At 38.6% G+C, this 13,855-nt stretch overlaps 1 protein-coding gene across 2 annotated transcripts in view; it reads right to left on the minus strand.

The window, feature by feature from the left end:
- Positions 1-5,167: 5,167 nt before the first annotated feature.
- The window catches only part of snrnp200 (small nuclear ribonucleoprotein 200 (U5)), a 32,945-nt gene continuing 24,257 nt past the window's right edge, over positions 5,168-13,855 (minus strand). For both annotated transcript variants that reach the window (XM_062999206.1, XM_062999205.1), the window contains exons 32-45: positions 13,618-13,809; positions 12,169-12,347; positions 11,915-12,066; positions 11,646-11,754; positions 10,581-10,689; positions 10,289-10,478; positions 8,386-8,550; positions 8,180-8,301; positions 7,948-8,091; positions 7,540-7,716; positions 7,290-7,450; positions 6,892-6,973; positions 5,703-5,795; positions 5,168-5,581 (exon numbers count right to left, since the gene is read on the minus strand). In XM_062999206.1, the coding sequence (XP_062855276.1) occupies positions 5,432-5,581; positions 5,703-5,795; positions 6,892-6,973; positions 7,290-7,450; positions 7,540-7,716; positions 7,948-8,091; positions 8,180-8,301; positions 8,386-8,550; positions 10,289-10,478; positions 10,581-10,689; positions 11,646-11,754; positions 11,915-12,066; positions 12,169-12,347; positions 13,618-13,809 (2,025 nt within the window). In that variant the 3' untranslated portion in view covers positions 5,168-5,431. The remainder of the gene's footprint in view (positions 5,582-5,702; positions 5,796-6,891; positions 6,974-7,289; positions 7,451-7,539; positions 7,717-7,947; positions 8,092-8,179; positions 8,302-8,385; positions 8,551-10,288; positions 10,479-10,580; positions 10,690-11,645; positions 11,755-11,914; positions 12,067-12,168; positions 12,348-13,617; positions 13,810-13,855) is intronic.

Consider the following 13,855-nt stretch of genomic DNA (forward strand, 5'->3'; position numbering starts at 1 on the left):
TGTATAAAGATGAAAACTGCTGCAATAAATCTTATTCAACTTCAGTGTTGCTTTATTTATGGCAAACATTAAACTCAAAAACATGCTGTTATTTAAAGGTTAACTTTAGGTTAACTTTAACATAAGATAATTATAATTACATACAATTGTTTTAATTACACACATTTGAGACTAATATATTTTTTTTATTCTTGGATCTAATAATCATCAGAATAGTAACATCAAATGGTTTACAAACCATTTTGTAAACCAATTGTCATTAATAAGACAAAGTTGTCAAAATCTCCATTACAAGGGACAAGTTATTGTCCATTAACATATGTAGTTAAAAAGTTATTGTTCCTTTCTATGTCTATTGCTTCCCTATTGCTGTTTTTTTTAACAACTGCTTAAAATCAAACACTCCATTACATTTTCAGAGGTAAAACTTTACATTTTTTAAAGCCTGATAGCATATAAAAAAATTAAAGCCTTTTAATAAGCAATTTTGGTAAATTCTAACAAGCTTTTGACACCCCTTTTTAGGAATATTTACCCATTCTTCTCAATTCTCAAGATTAGCACCAGACAAACCAGTAATCCATATACAACAGTTCCAGTTTTGATTTGTCACTCAATAGACATGGGTTCTAGAACTTTGCAGGTCTATCCAAATTCCCCATGCCATTTTTCAGTTGATCCATCATGTGCTTGTTGATCAAGAGTGGCCTGCATTATTATGGAGTTGGACCATGAAGTCCTGAACATTTTGGATTGCAGCAGTAGCTCTACAATTAATTAAATACCAGATAAGAATTACTACAAGTACAACTAAAATAAACTAATTTAACATGTAACTGTACATACCTGACTGTGTTTCCTTTCAACTGATAAACATGCTTTAGCATTGGTCATCTTGTATGATTTAATACTAAATATTACAAAGTTTACATGTTACTTTGTACTTATTTATTCAGGATTAATTCGCTGCTGTTCTAGATTTGCTGCTACATTACCACAACAAAGTGTGGCTCTATTCAGTCATCTTTCTTTATTCACTGCTGTGATTGCATCACTGTGTGCAGTTCCTTGTTTTTAAAGCTTCTCTATCTGGCAATATGATGGACGAGTCTGGGTTTGGCGAATACTAGAAGAACATTACCTGCATGTCTGCATTGTAGCAGCTGTAAAGTTTGGTGGAGAAGGGATGCTATGGGGTTGTCTTTCTGGGGTGAAGTGAAAACCTAATGCTTCAGCATACAGTCAAGCTGTAAAGTCTGCACACCCCTTTCACCTTTTCCACATTGTATTACATTACAGACTCATTCTATGATAGATTTAATTTTTTAACACAAAATTCTACACAAAATAGCCCACAATGACAAAGTGAAAGCAGGTTTTTAGACATTCGTGATAATTAATTAAAAATCATAATGTAAAATATCATATGTACATCATAAGTGTGCACATCCTTTGATATGACACCCAAAAGTGAGCTGAGGTGCATTTTGTTTCACTGATACTGCTTGAGATGTTTCTACAATTTAATTGGGGTCCACCTGTGGTAAATTCAATTGATTGGACATGATTGGGGATTGCCAACACCTGCCTGTATAAGGTCCCACAGTTGACAGTGCATATCAGAGCAAACTCCAAGCCATGGGGTCAAAGGAATTATCTGCAGACCTCAGAAACAGGACTGTGTCAAGGCATAGATCTGGAGAAGGGTACAGAAAAATTGCTGCAGCTTTACAGGTCCCAAAGAGCACAGTGGCCTCCATCATTCATAAATGGAAGAAGTTTGGAACCACCAAAAATCTTCCTAGACCTGGTCGCCTGGCTAAACTGAGTGATCGGAGAAGACGGGCCTTGGCCAGGGAGGTGAGCAGGAACCCGAGGGTCACTCTGACAGAGCTCCTGCGTATCCTTGTGGAGATGGGAGAACCTATCAGATCAACCATCCAGGCAGCACTACACAAATTAGCCTTTATGGTAGAGTGGCAAGACGGAAGCCACTGCTTAGTAAAAGGCACATGACAGCCCACTTTTTTTCCCCATCCAACCTGATGGAGCTTGCAAGGATATGCCAAGAGGAGTGGGCAAAAATGTCCAGAAACTAGTGTGCCAAACTCCTAGCTTCTTTCCCAAGACAACTTGAAGCTGTAATTGCTGCCAAAGGTGCATCAACCAAGTATTAGGCTACGGGTGTGTACAGATGTGTAACCCCTAAATAAACCATTTTTGTCAGTGAGAATTGCATATTATAATATAAGTATTGGCAATTATGTGTAGCTGTAGATCTACTATTATAGAATGAGTCTGTAACATTACAAAACATGGAGAGGGTAAAAGGGGTGTGCATACTTTCCAGCTTGACTGTACCAATATATTTTGGACAATTGTATTCTTCCAACTTTGTAGGAGCAGTTTGAGGAAGGTCTTTTTCTGTTCCAGCACGCCTGTGCCCCAGTGCACAAATCAAAGACCAGAAAGGCATGGTTGGTGAGTTTGGTTTGGAAGAACTTGACTGGCCCACACAGAGCCCTGAACTCAACCTCACCAAACACCTGAGATTGTGAACCAGACTCTCTCATCTGATCTGACAAATGCTCTTCTGGATAAATAGACAAACATTCCCACAGTTATACCCAATGTGTGTGTGACCTGATAAACTGATTCGATTCAGCTTTGTGGATTCATTTTTTTAATATACAGTACATCCAATTCTGCATAAAAAAAGTTGGGAGGTAAAGCATACACCACTGTGTAATGTTGCCATTGTTTCTCACAGCAACTTAACAGACATTTTGACAATGAGGAGACCAAGCAATTAAATGTTTTAAGTGTTGTTTTGCCTTATTTTTCTCTATGGGTACAAACATTCTATATTGGGGACAGGTACTCATACCCTCTTCCACCACAGTCATGTGGCTTTGTATTGTCTTGTTAAAAAATGCATTGACATCCATGGAAAAGATGTTGTCCTGAAGGCAGCATATGTTGCTCTAAAATATCACTGTACTTTTCTGCATTAATGCTGCCATCACAGAAGTTTGCCAAGGGCACTGACACAACCCCATACTGTGACAAACCCTAACTTCAAACTTGCTGCTAATAACAATCTGGATGGTCCTGTTAGTCTTTGGTTAAGGGCACATGGTGTCTATTTATACCGAAAAAACAGGAATACTGATTCATCTGACCACAATACACATTTCTACAGTGAGATGGTCCATCCCAGATGCTTTCAAGGTAAACGCCGCTTCTGGACATGGTTAACATAAGGCTTCTTTTTTGCACAGTAAAGTTGCAAGTGTCATTTGTGAATGTAACTCTGTATTGTGGTGCTTGACAAAGGTTTGCCAAAGTAATCCCTCACCCATGTGGTTATATCAGCAATTGTTGAGTGACGGTTCTTGATGCAGTGCCACCTGAGGGATCGAAGATTTGGGGTCAAAAAATCACAGTGGTAAGAATCTTTGTTGGCCGGCAGAAGGGCATGTGGAGATGCAAATAATGGATGTGTCAGATTTCATTTCATGATATGATTTTCATGATATTTTATCATACTGTAAAATGACTGAAATAAGAAATCTCAGTTGCTAAACAATTTTAGTTAATGCATCAAATGTCTGAGCAATAGCGCTCTCTGCTGGATAAAGAATTGAAATATTACTTAAACGTCCACCCTTAAAAGCATGCAGTTGTAAATGAGTCTTTAATTCATTTAACTATGATTAATATATAGACACATGGGCCAGACAGAGACTTCAAAAACCTTTGTCTCTTTACATAGTTCATCGCTGCATTGTAAATGCAATGCAAAAAAAAATTTATGCAAAAAGAAAAGCATACATTATTTTATCCATAAAATATGGCTTGATTATCGTCTTGACATTGCAGTGCCCTCTATAGACCAAGGTGTGTTAGACCTGATGGTGAGGAGCAGAGAAGAACCAGGCACACAGATCTGAAAATCAGAATTGGTTTTAATTTATATCTTTGTATGTGTAAACAGAAAACAAGTTGTCACATGAGGCGGTGCTTTATTATATTAAAGAAAACCTGAACATAAGCCATATCTTAATAGTTTTTTTTAGAGGAGTAGCCACAATTTATGACAAAAACAAAGGCCTTACAGTAAAACAACTTTTATAATTAATTTATTTAAATTGCTTGTTGTTGATGTGGCTAATCAATCTCCATCAGATTGAAAAAAAAATATATATATATATTTCTGGGCTAATGACTATATACCAGCCCCTGGTCCCTATTCTGAGTTACACTAATAATTTTCTGACTTTCTGTTCTTTTAGTACTATAAACTAAAGCACTATTAATTAACAAAAGCAGCAATTTGTGTCAGTTTCTAAACTTTTGGCCACAATAGTAGATATCAAACTTAACAATATTTTGGTGGATGGGCTTTAAAAAAGTGGTGCGTTCACTGCATAAGGTTGAATCATTTATTTAGTCAGTGATAAAATGTTATGTAATGTATTATGTAATGAGACAAAGCTCTTTTGAGAAACTCTCCTCTAAATGTTTGATTGTCCTGCCTTTATTGTAAGTTGCTTTAGTCACTAAATGACATCATGTGATGATAATGCTTTGTTTTTTTTGCCTTTTTCCCTTAATGGCTGGTGACTGGTTAATATCAACTTGTTTTTTTTTAGTGCAGTAATTCCAGATACCCAGCAGCTGGACCCTTCTTAATCAAGCATCTGTAAGACTGTCCGGACATACAATTATGGATTCATTAATGGAAGTCCAACCTGGCAACTTACAGGACTTAAAGGAATATTAGGACCAGATACAAGACACCTTCAGTAGTCTTGTGGGGTCCATGCGTTCGTGAGTCAGAGCTGTCAATCTGGCCATGTCACTTAGTTCCTTACTGTTGCCGATCTTTTCTTTCAATACATCAACTTAAAGAACTGACTGTTCACTTGCTGCCTAATACTCAACACTCAACAAGTGGCATTGTAATGACAATGTTATTCACCAACGCGGTCACACAAATCAAAACATTCGGGCCATCTGTCTAATTATGCTGTCAAAACAGCTCCGACCTGCTGTGACATGAATTTCAAAAGATAAGGATATAAAAAGGATATATTCACATACATAGATACAGGATGGGCTGTGACTGGAATGTCACTAACCAACAAATCAATGGAACAAAATCTTCAAACATGTAAATATTTTTATTTAATTTGACATGTAAGAAGAAAAAACATCAGATGTAAAACTTTTACATCAACCAAGATCATTACACCAAATCATAACTAACACACATCATGCAAACACATGTATCACCCTACAAAATATTACCACAAAACATCTTGTGATTATCGATCATGTTTTCATTTCCAGCTTATGCTTAGCTAATTTTGAAGAAAGAATAAAATCATAATGTTGTTGCATTAAACAACATCCTCAGTGAGCAAGATCAGTCTGAGTCGCTGTCTTTGTCACTGTCAGCCTCCTTCACATCCACACTGAACTTGTACTCCTGGTCACAACCCATGTATGCATCACTCATGAAATACAACGTATAGTTATGGGTTCCAACAACAGGAGCCACAAAGTCTAGTTTCACCTGAAGACAAATAAATATCAGTTAAAACCATGCAAGAAACACTACAATCACTAAAATATTGTGACTTAACATTATAAACAGATATAGCATTATGGAATTGCAGATGCAGTAGTGAACTAACCTTGGCTTTCTGCTGCAAAGTCAGTCTCTTAATGGAGATGAGACTGTTAGATTTGGGGTCACCAATCACAACCCACCAGCCCTCCTCTCGTTTCTGCACAAACACAAAAATCACATTAAAATGCTTCTATGTTTATGGCGTCTTTGGGGGGATGACCGTACACAAGTGTTTGGTCTGACAAAGAAGAAGCATGATAGTAACATAAAGCAAAGGGCTGGACAATTTCTTAGTTCTATTGTGATAAATGCTGCTTCTTTTCTGTAGAAAAATTTATTTTAAAATGTTGAAGGTATTTAAAAATGGTGACGGTATTTTAAAAATGTAAAGCGCCAAATTTCTGCTTCAGGTCTACCTTGAAAACGGAGACTTTAAGACCTTCGCGCATCCACAGTAGTGGTAGGTGGTTGGAGCTCACTGATTGGTTGTGGGGGTGCTCACTTTTTGAGGTGATAACACAAAAGCTAGGGAACTCTACATAGGATGTGTTCAAACACCTAGTGAGCTGCCTTGCTGTCTTACTGCCTACACAGGCAGCTGCCTCACTAGAGAGGATTCTAATAAGTCAATGACTTATTATAAGGCTGGTTATTCGTACGCCATGGGATGGGGTGGCACAACGCGCTAGCATGTCAATACAACATCTTTGTGTACCAAATACGGTTACATTCACTGACAAGCCCGAACTTGCAAAAAAACACTTGTGCAAGTTTATACAATATAATATTATCTGTGTGTGTGTGTGTGTGTGTGTCGCGCTCACTCTTCGCGATACTAAAAGTGTTTCGGATTTGAATTCCGACAATAAACAGCTTTAATTATGACTGATTAATTCCCCGTACTGATGTGAAGCAGAATGGGTGTATTACAGCCGATAAGAACGGCGCAAAAATGAAAACGTATATAGAGGCTTGGTTCATTTGAAAGAGCCGTTCAATAGAATCGGATCGCTCTCGAACGACCCATTACTAACAGAGAGACGCCCGCACCCCCGGTATTTTCTGAAGACGGTATGTCGGTATGAAAATCGGCAATACCGCCCAACCCTAGTTGACCCTAACCCTAAATCACTCAAATTGTATTCAGTAATAAATATAAATTGCTTGAAATACAAGTGTCTGCTAAAGGCCATGAATGTAAATTATTCAGAACATTCAAAGTCAAGACACAGAAGAGTTACATGCAATCTCACCTGAGGAAACAGTGGTGCAATGACAGGTCCTATAACCTCCTCCTCTCTTTCTAGCTGCACTTGAACAACAACGGGACTGCCACTGTAAAAAAAGACATTGTGTTAGCTAGGTGAATGAATTTACTAGCATTTCGTTTTACACTGTAAACACTGCAAGTTTTAAGTTTTAGATTTCATACTTGATACTTTAATAGTTTAAGTACAGTAAATAACCTGAAAGTGTACAAAGGTAAACCGTATTTGTTTGTTTATTAGGATTTTATTGTCATGTTTTACACATGTTTACACAGCAGATAACACTGGAGCAACCACATTGTGGTTATTTTATGATGAATTCTGTTATTACACTGATTGGCTTGGTAACTGTAAATGTAGTATTACTGTTATTTGGCCATTACCTCTTAATATCTTCTTTGTCAGAAACTTCATAGGACAGCTCGATGTTGGGGTAGCGGTTACAGAAACGTGCCACGTCAGCCAACTGGGCATCTGATAGCTGTAAAAGTGCAGTGCGGTCCTCATCCTCCATCTCCATAATGTCAAAGATACTCTCCACATTCTATACACAAAACAAAAACAAGGATGTCAGCAGGCTGTTAAGTAGCAACATTTTTCATGTAAAACATAGATAAGAAAAAATATTTTTACCTTGTCAGTGCATCGTTTGATGTGCTCTGAAGTGAAGTAAGGCAGCTGTTTCAGGTACGAGTCTTTAGACCACATGGCCTGAGTCACCATCTGAGCCAGCTCCATAGCAGCCAGAGCAGGACTTAGCCAGCCATTGCTAGAGAGGACATCCACACATGCCTGAATGAGACGCACAGCCTGGCGACCACGAGAAAACAGAACGGTTAGTACAAGAAACCTTTACATTAACACCGCTGTTAATAATAAACATTCATTTATTCTTATGCTTAATATAAAGACCAACTATAAAGGTAAACAATGCCACTCAGTATTCTATGGTCACACACACCTTGGCCATATAACTATATAACCACTCCCAACTAAATACTCAAATTTGAAATAAAATGCTTGATTTCCTGATTGGCTCACCTTACTAAGGATATCTTCAGTGTCAGACTGCAGCTCAGCGCTCAGTTGCATACGAGACAAATGAGCCTGTAACAGCAGGTTGGTCTTTATGTGTGGATCGTTGAACTTCGGGTTGCTTAGTTTGTGAGGCACCTTCTGCGCCAACTACAAAAGATTAAAAAAAAAAAAATGATATACAGAAAACAGCCACTAGCTACTTTAATGTTTCTCTAAATTAATGAACTTAACAGACCTGACGAAGCAGTGTATCTTCATGGTGCCTGATTGGAATGTTCTTGTACTCAGCTGCATTGGAGATGATCTCAATCAAACCGCGGATCTTTGTCTTGGCATTCAGAGACATACTGAACAACTCTGGTGGAAAAAGTGGGGAAAAATGACATTTAACCAGTGTTCATGTAGCCTGACAGCATATTCAGTGTAGACTAACTGCCTTACCAATGGTGGTGTAGTTAATGTAGTAATACGCAGCAATCATGCCCAGATTAAGGGGGGCAACATCCATCTCATCTTCAATGCTGATGCATTTGGACTGCTCTAGATCCTGCAGTGTGTTTTCTACCAGTTCTGACAAGTGGTCAGACAGATGCCGATGAGACATGCCTACAACATTAAAGAGAAACAAAAAAATGTAAACTTAAAATTTTTGGTGTACAAATTAATTCATGCATGAATTACACTTTTATTAGAAACCCAATTTCCAAGATGTAAATGAATCTGTGATTTGTTAATTCTCTTAAATCTTGATTTACCTTATAATAGTAGAAAGAATGATTTTTAATGTTTTTACTGTAAGTAAAAACACATTTAGAATTTGATGCCTGCAAAACACCCCAAAAAGAAAGAAAAGAAAGAAAGATATCCTTTATTTGTCATATATACATATACAGGTGTACAGTACAATGAAATTCTTTCTTCGCATATCCCAGCTGGTGTTGGAAGCTGGGGTCAGAGCGCAGGGTCAGCCAACTTACGGCGCCCCTGGAGCAGACAGGGTTAAGGGCCTTGCTCAAGGACCCAACAGTGGCTGCATAGCAGAGCCTGGATTTGAACCGCCAATCTTCCGGTTGATAGCCCAAAGCTCTACCCACTAGGCTACCACAGGCTACCACAGGCCCACAAACAAAAAAAGTTTGGACAGAGGCGTGTTCACCGTGGAATTTTTGACCATTCTTACTTGAAAATTTAATCTGTTTAACAGTTAAGTGGTCGCCATCATGAGATTCCCCTTTTAATGCTGCACCATACATTTTAATAGGAGATAGAACTAGACTGCAGGCAGGCCAGTCAAGAAGATGCATTCTGTGCAGAATAAGGCCTGACATCATCTTGCTAAAAAAAAATCATGGACCTCCTGAGACATCGCCTTGATGTTGCATAGATGGTACCTTCATACATATGCAGGTCACCCATGACATGGACACCTACGCATCCCCATACCATGACTGATGTTGGCTTTTGTCTTTCACTGATAATAGTTTGGATTGTCCTTCTCATTTTAGACTAAGAGAACTCTATCTTTTCTGAACACAAGCTGAACTGTGGACTTATCTGACAACAGAACATCTGAGCTGAGCTCGGGCCCAAAGAACATGGGAGTTTCTGCACAATACTGATGTATGGTTTTCTGTGTGTGTAATGGAGTTTCAGTTTACATTTATTGATGCAGTGGAGGACTATGTTAAGTGACAACGGTTTTTGAAGTACTCCCTATATCACAGTAGCCCCGCGGTTTCTCATGCAATGACGTTTAAGAGCTCAAAGGTTACTCACATTCAATAGCAGTTTGCAACTTTGCCCTACATGGCCTGAGATTTCCTCAGATTCTCCAAATGTTTTCACAATATAATGAACAGTAGACAGTAAATGACTAATCTTGTATTAGAAAATTTTAATGGTAATTCTCTCCTTAAGATTGACACAAAGTGGTGAACCACGGCTCATCAATTGGAAGACTACTCCTGTGGTGGATCCTCCTTTTATATCCAATCATGATTTCCTTGCTTGTTACCAATTCACTTGTTTGTTGTGGAATGCTGTAACAAATATCCTCTTAACTCTTATATGTACTCTTATTTTGCTTCTGCCCCAACTTTTTGGAGTGTATTGCAGACATCAAATTTACAATGTGTTCATATTTACAAAATACAAAAAAGTTGAACAGTGAAAACATTGGAAATCTGCTTGGATGTCTTTCTGCTTGTCAGTTAAATAAAGAGAATTAACAATTATTCATTTTATAAAACATCCCAACTTTTTCTGATATGGGGTTTGTATTTATTCTATTTATTACACTGAACTATTAAAACATATGACTTCTTTTCTCCTATACTTTACTCACCCTGTAGGTTGTAATAATTGGGGTTCTGTGTCATGCGGCGGTAGAGGAAAGTCCAGGTCAGATAGTCCACAGCATCCTGCTTGTTCTCCACCGTCTTAGTGACAATTTCAGCATTGAAGTGGTCATGTAGACAGTGGTCCAAGTGAGATTCAACAGGTAGAGGCTCATAAAGGAACTTCTTGAAAAAGTCCTTATAGAGTGAGAGGTAAAAAATATTAGAAAAAGAGTTAAAAATAAATTGATAGAAAAAGAACAATTCTATAAATAGTATTATAATTAGAAAACGTTATACCTTTTTAGAACCCTGGCACATAATGACACAGCATCCCTCATCATCCTGTAAGGGGCGATTGGCCTTCCCTACCATCTGAAGCACATCGTAGATTGGGTAGTCCACATAGCTAAAAAGGGCAGAGAAGTGGTATCAATACATTTGCTAATTGGTTAACTCAGATATACAGTAATCAGCTATAACATTAAAACCACCTCCTTGTTATTACACACACTGTCCATTTTATCATCTTCACTTACCACATAGAAGCACTTTGTAGTTCTACACTTACTGACTGTAGTCCATCTGTTTCTCTGCATGCTTTGTTAGCCCCCTTTCATGCTGTTATTCAATGGTCAGGACTCTCCCAGGACCACCACAGAGTAGGTATTATTTGGGTGGTGGATCATTCTCAGCACTGCAGTGACACTGACATGGTGGTGGTGGTGTGTTAGTGTGTGTTGTGCTGGTAAGAGTGGATAAGACACAGCAGTGCTGGAGTTTTTAAACACCTCACTGTCACTGCTGGACTGAGAATAGGCCACCAACCAAAAATATCCAGTCAACAGCGCCCCATGGACAGCGTCCTGTGACCACTGATAAAGGTGTTTGACCAACTCAAACAGCAGCAATAGATGAGCGATCATCTCGGACTTTACATCTACAAGTTGAGCCAACTAGGTAGGAGTGCCTAATAGAGTGGACAGTGAGTGGACACGGTATTTAAAAACTCCAGCAGCACTGCTGTGTCACATACTAACACACCACCACCATGTCATTGTCACTGCAGTGCTGAGAATGATCCACCACCTAAATAATACCTGCTCTGTAGTGGTCCTGTGAGGGTCCTTACTATTAAAGAACAGGGTGAAAGCAGGTTATAGAAGTATGTAGAGGAACAGATGGACTACAGTCAGTAATTGTAGAACTACAAAGTGCTTCTATACGGTAAGTGGAGCTGATAAAATGGACAGTGAGTGTAGAAATGTTATGTTATGGTTTTAATGTTATGGCTGATCAGTGTATAATAAATATTAATACGTGTAGAGAAATGAAACCCACTTAAGTAGGTAAAAAGAAACTTACGCATGAATTTTCCCATTGTAATACTGTGTGTCCATTACAATCACCAAGTGGGCAGAGACGCTAGTTCCCCAGCACAGAGAGCGAGATGCCACCATGACTTGAATTGCACCTTGAACACAGATTTGTAAGAGATAGAACATTCAGACATGGCTTAATGTTTTGTAGGACTTTATACTGCACTTTAATTCTGTCAGTTATGGCAGTCTACATTTTGCAGCTTGGACATTTCACTAAAGATCTAAACTTTTTAAATAAAAATAATTCCCTACCAGAGTTAAACAGCTGTTCAACAATCCTGCGTTCTGTGGCTGAGAGTCCCTCATGCAGGTAGCCCACACCATTAGACAGAGTTTCCTTTAATGTATTATCAGAGAGCTTCTCCAAAAATGGAGTCAGGTCCTTTTCAGAGCAGTGAAGGAACCTTTAAGGTAGAAATGGGAACCAATGCACAGACATACAAGTTATTTAACTTCCCATAGGATAAACATTTAGGATATTAGGATAAAGGTGCTGGCTACTGCACCTTTGAGGGACCACATCTGAAGCGCAGAATGTCAGTATGTCGATAGAAGTGAGTCGAGTCTGACGGCGAGAGGGCACAAACACCAGCGCTGGTTTGGATGGAGAATGCTTCATGATGGCATGGTATACAGGTTTAGTCATAGTCAGCAGACGGGTCTGTGTGTGACTCATATTAAAACCCTTAAAAAAAAAAAAAGTGTAAAAATTAAGTACCTCAACATAGTTTTCACCATGGTTGCAGTACACCTTAAACATGTGAAAATCTGGGTGGTAATTAGCATTACTGAAATAACGTTCCACTCTTTATTACATCGTTCATTCTGTTCATTTGTTGTATCATTTAACTCAATGGTCCCCAACCACCGGGCCACGGACCAGTACTGGTCCATGGGTCATTTATTACCGGGCCGCACGGAAAGAATAAATAATTAGAGATCACTACAAGACCCAATTCTTCGGGTGTTATTTTCACTTATCACCAATAGGTGGAAGCAGCGTCTCGATGCAGCATAAAAAGCTTAGGATTCACAATCATTTTCCATTCTATAGTTATTCTGTATTAAATCCTCCCGCCCCCGCTGGTCTGTGAAATTACATCTTATACTAAACCGGTCCGTGGTGCAAAAAAGGTTGGGGACCGCTGATTTAACTGATAACTAAGTTCAAGGCCAGTTTAAACTACAAGGGTTCTTTAAAAAAAATTCTATTTATTATTACTTGTACCAACTATTTAATGCCATCAGCAAAAAATATTTTTGGTTGAGAGCGTAGCCACTGATGCACCACTGCTTTCACACAAAAATCTTCTTCCCCTTAAAGCTTCTTTCAGCGGTCCAAAAAGATGAAAATCAGATCTAAATCCGGACTATAAGCTCTCTCTCAGTCTATCAGACACGACCAATTTTTACTCCCCCCACCCTCACCGTTTCCAACCAAAATATAAAAGTGCAGAAACTTTTTGAAGATCCTTCGCACATAAAAAAAATCGATATAATTTGTTGTGTTTTTTGGGGTCATGTCCATTATATGTGTTGTTTTACTTTTGTTATTGATGGGTATTTTAGCCATGTCTCTGCTTTCGTGTTGTTGAACAGTTTCCTAATGGTCTTTGCAGTTAAGGTCTCGTGGTCATAAATGACACGCTCTAGCATTAAATGCTTTATTGTAAGCTGAGTTTAGCATGTTAGACAATACGGAGCAGCTTCACCTTTTATTAGAAACATGTTTTATTCTGTGTGTCCAATATGGACAGATAGACTAGCAATTATTCCCCACTGTGTATACTTTATTATTCTGGTGACATGCACAGAGAAACACACTAGTCTCTTATTAAACACAATGTATAATCCAATTTCCCCATTTCCACATTTACAGGTCTCAATAAACTGTGTAAAATGTACATACATTAATTAAAAACAGTACAGGCTCTAAAGGATATCAAGGTTTTTACCTGGATGTGGAGCTCAAGGGGCACAGGCCTGACATTGGGGTGGAAGTTGAAGGTGGCTGTGGTGCTGCAACCCAACCAATGAGCCACATCTTTAGCATTGGACAAAGAGGAGCTGAGAGCCACGATGCGGATGGGACGCTCAATCTGAGAGGAGATGTACCTCATTCTGGAGCAGATCACTTCCAACACAGGCTAAAACATCACAAGAAATTAATACCCAAAACACAATAAAGGTATA

The sequence above is a fragment of the Trichomycterus rosablanca genome, chromosome 7, assembly GCF_030014385.1.
Source record: "Trichomycterus rosablanca isolate fTriRos1 chromosome 7, fTriRos1.hap1, whole genome shotgun sequence".
NCBI lineage: Eukaryota > Metazoa > Chordata > Actinopteri > Siluriformes > Trichomycteridae > Trichomycterus > Trichomycterus rosablanca.